Below are 7059 nucleotides of genomic sequence, written 5' to 3' on the forward strand. Positions count from 1 at the left end.
TGTCGTTGACAAAGGAGTTCATGATGCTCATAGCCTTGGAGGAGATGCCGGTGTCAGGGTGCACCTGCCAGGTGGCAACCAAAGCACCGTGTCATGCACCTGTCGCTCCCGAGAGAGCGGGGCCCCGTCCCGCCCCCGGCAGGGCGCTCTAACCCCCAACAGCCCCACAGTGGCCACCCTGAGGGTCGTGAGCTGTATGCCCTTGTGACTAGACTGAAGAGAGGCCCCATGACACGACAGCAGCTCTGAGACTGCACTGGCAGAAGCCTCCACACCATCCCCTGTGGAAAACAAGCCCGTGAGGGGTGGAAGTGCCCGGTGGTCCAAGTCTTGCCTAGAGGCTTGTGCAGACAGCTGAGGCCTAGACAACTCATGGTCACCTCAGGTTTTTTTTTTTCTCATCTTTGCAACAAAATTTATCAGAAAGATTTTAACACAGGGCCAACAGCAGCTGTTCTTGCCCTCTTCTCTTCTACTCAACTCTTTAGGTAGAGCCTTGCATTAGTGCTTATTCTCTCTAGGAAACCCTTTCTGATCCAGATCTGGATCTCACCTCCTACCTCAAGAGTCCAACCTCCCCACAGGCTTTTGAGACCCAGCTGAGGCTCTCCTGTACCCACACACTCTTTTTCATCTCTCTAAAAAGCAGATTTTCCTTCCTCATTATAAGGTTAGCATGCAAGAGGCAGAGGTAACTTTACATGGAAAGCAGTTTCTAGCACAATAGAAACATTTACTCACCTGCTTCAGTACTTTGTAAATGTAGACTGAATAGGTTTCCTTTCTCTTAGGCTTCTTCTTAGACTTCCTGTTCCCAGAGGTGGGAGCATGGTCATGCTTCTTCCCAGATTTTGCACTCATTTCAAGCTCCAACAGAGTAACTGGTGGGGCTGTGGGGCTGGTTTTATAGCCCAGGCAGCAGTCCCTCACCTGTACTGCCTCAGGTGCAGCTGCCAGGGAGCAGGACTGACACACATCTGTGACTGGTGATTCCACTTTGCACTAAGTGAAGGGCAGGTGGCCCGAGAGGAGCTTGGGAGAACCAATTCAATTAAACTTTCAGACCTGGGAAAAAGTTTGAGGGCAACTTGGGCAAAGAGGTGGCAAGAGCAGTATTGTCTCATTCATGTGGGCAGAAAGGCCAGAGAAGAGCTGTTCCTAGGTCTGTCCAGGTTTTTGGTGAAAGGAGAGGTTCCTGCTTTGGTGGAAGGGTCTAAATCAGAGTACTCAAGGTGTTGCTTCTAGAATGAAGTGTGTGGAACCATTTGTGTGCTATGGAACAGGAGGGAGCATTGCTCTGGTGACAGAATGACAGCATTGTAAATGTCCCAAGAGTCAATGTTCCTCCCACCATCTCAGAGAGCCTGGTCCCAGGAGTCCTGGGGCTACACGCAGCAGGCCTTCAAAGGACTGCAAGGAGTCAGTGGAGGGCAGGGCTGCACCCTGAGCATGTGCCTGGTCTACCTTGGAAGCCAGTGACTGCGTCCTGGTTTTAATCATGACGCACAAATTAAGCTAAGCCAGGAAAAAAATGTGCAGCAACAGAGTAGAGAAGTGAACAAAACGGAGAAAGTTTTCTGTCCTGCTGTAGCTAACAGAGGAAGCCTTTCTCTCACAGGCACCACAACAGCTGCCTCATAAAGGGTCACACTGGTGTGTACCTTTGGGAGGGGGAATGCTGGTACATTTGTGCCACCATTGTGCTGTCTCCTGCTCGGAGACACACGTTATACTGTCATGTCCTTGGCAAATCACCTCCTCCCAGGACTGAGTTTGGAGACCTGCTCAGCAGTTGCTCTGCCAGTGCTTGTACAGCCAATAGCGTGGCATTGAATTCAGTTTTATTCTAGGCCTGTCCTCATGGGGAGGCAACTTGATCACCCACCCCAAGGGCAAGTAAATGCCACAGTGACAAGAAAGGTCTAAATATCACAAAAGGACATATGTTGTCTCCTGGGAGAAGGACACTGTTTCTATCATTCCAGGTAAGAGAGGAGCCACAGTTCTTTTGAAAAATCTGACCTGCTTTGTCACGCTGTGATATGCTTATCACAAAAGGGCTTTTGCACTCCAAGACTGAAACATTAGCGATCGGGTGGCACAAGCTGGAATTGTCACGTCAGCACGTTGGTGAAGGGGAATGGGCTTGAGTGTTGACGTTGTGGGGTAGTGGGATCCTTCTGTGAACAACAGTGGCATGTTCTGTGGTATCTGATGTCAAGAGATGTCAGTGGATGACTCACACTGGGAGTAAGGAGCAGGCAGCATCACTGCTTCTCTTTGGTAAGAGGTCACACAGGGGGAAGGAACAGGACAGGGCTTCCCCTCGGGGGGACATCCCCCCAGCCACCCGTTTACAGAGCGGCCAGCAGCGGCTGGTGCTGGGGGACACCCCTCACTGGAGCTGGAGCCACCCCTCCTTCCCACCCATCACGGCGCACCAGGACGCCCTTGTGTTAAAGGAGCTGTTGGCTGCTGTATCTCCACAGCCACAGCTCTGTCAGGCACCAGCAATTACATAGAGCTTGTTTTTGTGACAAAACAGTTAGTTAGAAGGAAGCCTTTGACTGGACAAGCAGCAGTGACTGGGCACTCAGCATTAAGCACAGGAGCCATTATATAGCAAGGGCAGAGGCTTGTCCATGGGGCAGCAGTCACATCTGAACTCTTGGATCTGAGGAATTACCACCCACTTCCCTACATGGCACGTGCTGGAGGCTGTCCGTTCTGGAAGCTCTGAGCTGGGCTTGGCTCATTCTTGTGCTATATTTATTATTTACTACAAGAAAAGACAAAAAGAGACAAGGGAATCCCACTCTTGATGTAGTATCTGCCACTTCTGGCTGTAGTTGTGTAAGAGCCAACCTCAGTTTTAGACCACAAGCGGGAGTAACAGCGGAGAGACTCTAGGCCACTTGGTTCACAGAAGTGACTATCCTAGCAACTGAGGAGCAGCTCTCAAATTATCTAGACACAGCTTTGCTTTTGTGCATGAGCAGAAGAGCCCTAGCTGAGACACTTCAAGATGTCATGGCCCAGCTAGTGGCTGTCTATCCCTTGGAAACCAGTACTCCAGGATGTAGGCCTGTTCAGTGCATTGAACTGTCACCACAGAATCGGTCTAAACCAAGGCTGAAATACCAGACTGATAAAGTTCTGATTCCAAGTCCTGGCTGCTATTAGAAATTAGGAAGCTCTTCACTGTGAGGGTGGTGAGATACTGCAATGGGTTGCCCAGGGAATCTGTGGATGTTCCATCACCAGAGGTGTTGAAGACCAGGTTGGATGTGGCCTTGTACAACTTGGTCTAGTGGGAAGTGTCCCTGCTCATGGCAGGGAGCTTGGGCAGGGATCTTTAAGGTCCCTTCCAACCCAAACCATTCTATGGTACTAACTGTGACCTCTAATGCAGTCACAGCTACTTTTGCTTTGAACACGTACCTGTGGTCCTTGTTTGCTAACTCAGAGACCAGTCTGCAACTGTGAAGTTCCTCTCACTTTGCAGCAGCAGACAGCCAACACAGCTCTCCTCTTTGCTACATCAGCTACAAGAATTCTTCAGCTATGGTCCACCTTGTTGGCTGTCGTCCCAAAGTTTCCAGGTCCTTATGAGGATTTACCACTCCCAGAGAACTCAGTGTATTATATTCTGCATTTATTATTGCCACCGTGTCTCTCAGCTACACTGACCTGAAATGTAGTGGTAAGAGTTCTTGCCAGATCTTTGCCAAGACTAAGAGTAGAATGAACAGCTCTAGCCTCAGGGAGGACTTCCTGACCTCAACCTTCTCATAGCTGCTTTGCAACCCTTCCCAGCTCACCAACATCTTCTTAAAACCTAGAGAGCAGAAGGAACAAAGACATGCATTCATCTATTCTTGTTTCAACTTGTGTTTCAGCCTTTATAGTAACTACTTGTCTGTGGATGGCTTTTATTCCCTCACTGAGTACGACACCGAGGTCTTCACTGACGTGACTGTTCACTGCAATCTATACTTCTCCACACAACTTGAGCAGCACTGGAGCTCATCTGCGTTACCTTCTCAGAAAATACTTTTTTGTTGTTGTTGTGCCTCTCAAATCATTGCTAAAACCACTAAAAACCCTGGATGTTCTGCACCACCAGCCGGAAGCAGCTCCCATTGTGACATTTGTCTGGAGGATGTTATCTGGTGCTTTGATAGCAGCGGTCACAACTTGGATGGTGCCTTTTGAAAAGACAGGAAATACTCAAAGCCAGAGCCACAGACAGTTGGCATCTGAGAAAGTGCTGCAGGAGAGCAAGTACAACTCCTACATATTTGCCTTATCTTCAGTTTGCCTGTCAGCATGTCCTGTTGCAATAGGTCACTGGGCTACATGAACCTTTGATGTGACCAGTGCAGCCATTATCATTTCAATCAGTTCTGACACATGACAACTCACAGTCATAAGAAGCTATTTGTTTTGATTTGCTACCTTTTTCTTTAGTACTTCTAGTTGTTTTAAAAATATACAAAAATATATTTTATTGAAGCTTCTGTGGGACAGGGTGAGGTTTAAAGTCCAGCTTTTCTAAAAAAAATATTAGGAACAAAAATTAAGGTTAAACTAACTTTAGTTGATTAGCCTTGTTTAGTTAAACCTGAGAGGAACAACTAACTCATAGTCCAAAAAGTCTGAATTATCAACCTTGCTGTTAGACCCATGCAATTCACACACCAGAGCTGTGCTGTTGTAGAGAACACACACTGTTTTATAGATCTACATTCCATCTCTTACTTCCAACCTCCAAAACCCTCAAGTTGTACCTGTCAACAACAAAGAAATCCTACGTGGTATGCTCCCTCTTATGCCCGTAACTGGAAAACTCGCTGTCACTCTGGATTAAGAGGTCTCCCCAGTGTGAGGATCCTAACTCACTGCTCCGTACCTCCAGAGCCCAGTACTCTCCACTTCTTGTACCCACAAGTGCTGTTCCTAACTGTGGTAATACTGAAGAACAGAACCTTCACCTCAAAGGGGGTTCTACTTCCTTGCTCAGAGCTCAGCTCTAGCTGGATTGCCCCAGCATGCCCCAGTAACTACCACGGGTCACAAAACAAGACAAGACTGTTCTTCCCTCTTTATTGACTGATGAATTCTCAGGCAGATCCATTAATTACACTGTTAAATAATAGTTAAAAACAAACCAAGGCCAGAGGAGTTTGAAGTATCTATAAACGGAAGCAGAAACTAGGAAGAGGCAGGAGAAGCTGGGCTGGGGTCTCCGCTTCCGCATCACCGCGGCTCAGACACCCTAACTGCCACTGCCCTGGCCCCAGGCCGTTAGATCCCAGGGCCTGGCTCAGGTGGGACGCCATCTAAATGCAGAAACAGTTGCCCAGACACAGCCAGCTCAGGAGAGAAGAGCTCTGTCCAGAAACAGAGGCGCAAGGCAGGCGGAGGGGAGGCAGCAGTGCAGCAGTCCTAGCAGGCAGCCGCAGGCAGCGCAGAGTCCCGCTCGCCGGGCGCGTCGCCTCGGCCACGGCCATCCCCCCTGCCCGGCGCTCACACGTTGTGGGTCTTCTTGGTGAGCTGCGGGTCCTCATCCACTAGCTTTGACTTGAGATGCTCCTTGTAGGCGAGGATGTCACCTTGCCACTTTGTGATTGTCTGCTTCTCACAGACCCAGATCTCCTGTGCTACCTAGAAGCAACCACACGGGGCAGGGGGAGGAGGAAGAGGAGAGGTTTTCAGTACAGCATCTTGTAACTTTACTGAAATTATAAAATTAACCAAAGTCTACTCTCTGAAATCTGGTAAGAAAGGAGTTTAACAACATTTGCACTTCAGCTACCAAAGAAAATGATCTGCAGTGAAATACCTTACCTAGTGTTTTCTGCACAATTGATACAAGATTTTAGAACTAAAAATCCTTGACCTTTCATTTTTTGTTCATGGACTAAGAGGGAAAGGCTTTCCTGCTAAATTGGAAATTGGAAACAAAGTAGTTCTTCACCTGAACTAATTGGATATAACACTCTGGAAAATGACTGAATTTGCAGATCAAACCACAGCCGACAATTCGGCAGCTGACCTTTATGCCTACATGGTGCAACTTCCTTCCCCTGTGAGGACTCAGTGACAAACAACTGTGCTAGGAACTACTCCAGCATAATTGGAAAAAATCCAGTTAAGTCCTCCACAGTGTGTCATGCTTTCCATTTAACTTATTCTTCACTTTTAGAGTTTTGGGATACTTTTTTTCTTTCAAGTACCCAAGGTTTTCCTAGGCTAGCTCAGTGATTATTTCACAGGAACATGGCAAGAGAGTCATGTCCAGTGATTTTTTTCACTCACACATCCTTTTGGGATCAGTAAGAGCCAGACAGTTGAAAACACTTTGTTTAAATGCCTTTAAAGTGTTAGAAAGGTGCTCTGGCAAAATTCACTACTTTTCTTACCTGTTGGATGAGTCTAAAGTCATGGCTGACGAGCATCATTCCACCTTCAAATTCATTGATAGCATCTGCTAGAGCATCTATTGTCTCTATGTCCAGGTGGTTGGTGGGCTCATCCAGGAACAGCATGTGAGGGTTCTGCCAGGCCAGCCACGCGAAGCACACACGGCACTTCTGCCCATCAGAGAGGTTCCTGATGGGGCTCACCTGACAAACACAGACACTGCTTGCAGCTCGGCAGGGAATTACAGACTACCACCCTGACCACCACATAGTCAGATCTCTCTCCCTGTTTCCAGCAGCTACACAACACAAGGACAAAGTTTAGTAAGTCTTATACCTAGACCAAGCTGCTCTCAGCAGCGGAACGAGGGAATTCCAGGGGCCTCTGAAGGAGTGTCCATAGCAAACCCAGACCCAGGGTGTGTTAAAGGCTCCAAAGGATAGTTAACTGAAGTCTGACTTGTGTTCACTGCATCCTGACACAACCATAGAGCTACTCTCAACTTCTAGAGTGAGAAATGGGGAAGAACAATGTAAAAAAATCAGTGTTGAGCTGCAGCAATGAGGACACCTGTCAAACAGGTGACATGTGTCATACAGGAGTGTGTCACAGAATCATAGAATGTCCGGGCTG

At 47.9% G+C, this 7059-nt stretch overlaps 1 protein-coding gene across 1 annotated transcript; it reads right to left on the reverse strand.

The window, feature by feature from the left end:
• Positions 1-5488: 5488 nt before the first annotated feature.
• LOC103769228 (ATP-binding cassette sub-family F member 2-like) lies at positions 5489-6629 on the reverse strand (the record flags this gene model as incomplete). The annotated part of the gene is made up of 2 exons (XM_008936405.1): positions 5489-5667; positions 6426-6629. Coding segments are annotated over 2 exons (342 nt in total), but the record flags the coding sequence as incomplete, so codon positions are not given.
• Between the last annotated feature and the right edge of the window lie 430 nt (positions 6630-7059).

This window comes from Merops nubicus, unplaced genomic scaffold (genome assembly GCF_000691845.1).
Source record: "Merops nubicus isolate BGI_N331 unplaced genomic scaffold, ASM69184v1 Scaffold52012, whole genome shotgun sequence".
Lineage (NCBI taxonomy): Eukaryota > Metazoa > Chordata > Aves > Coraciiformes > Meropidae > Merops > Merops nubicus.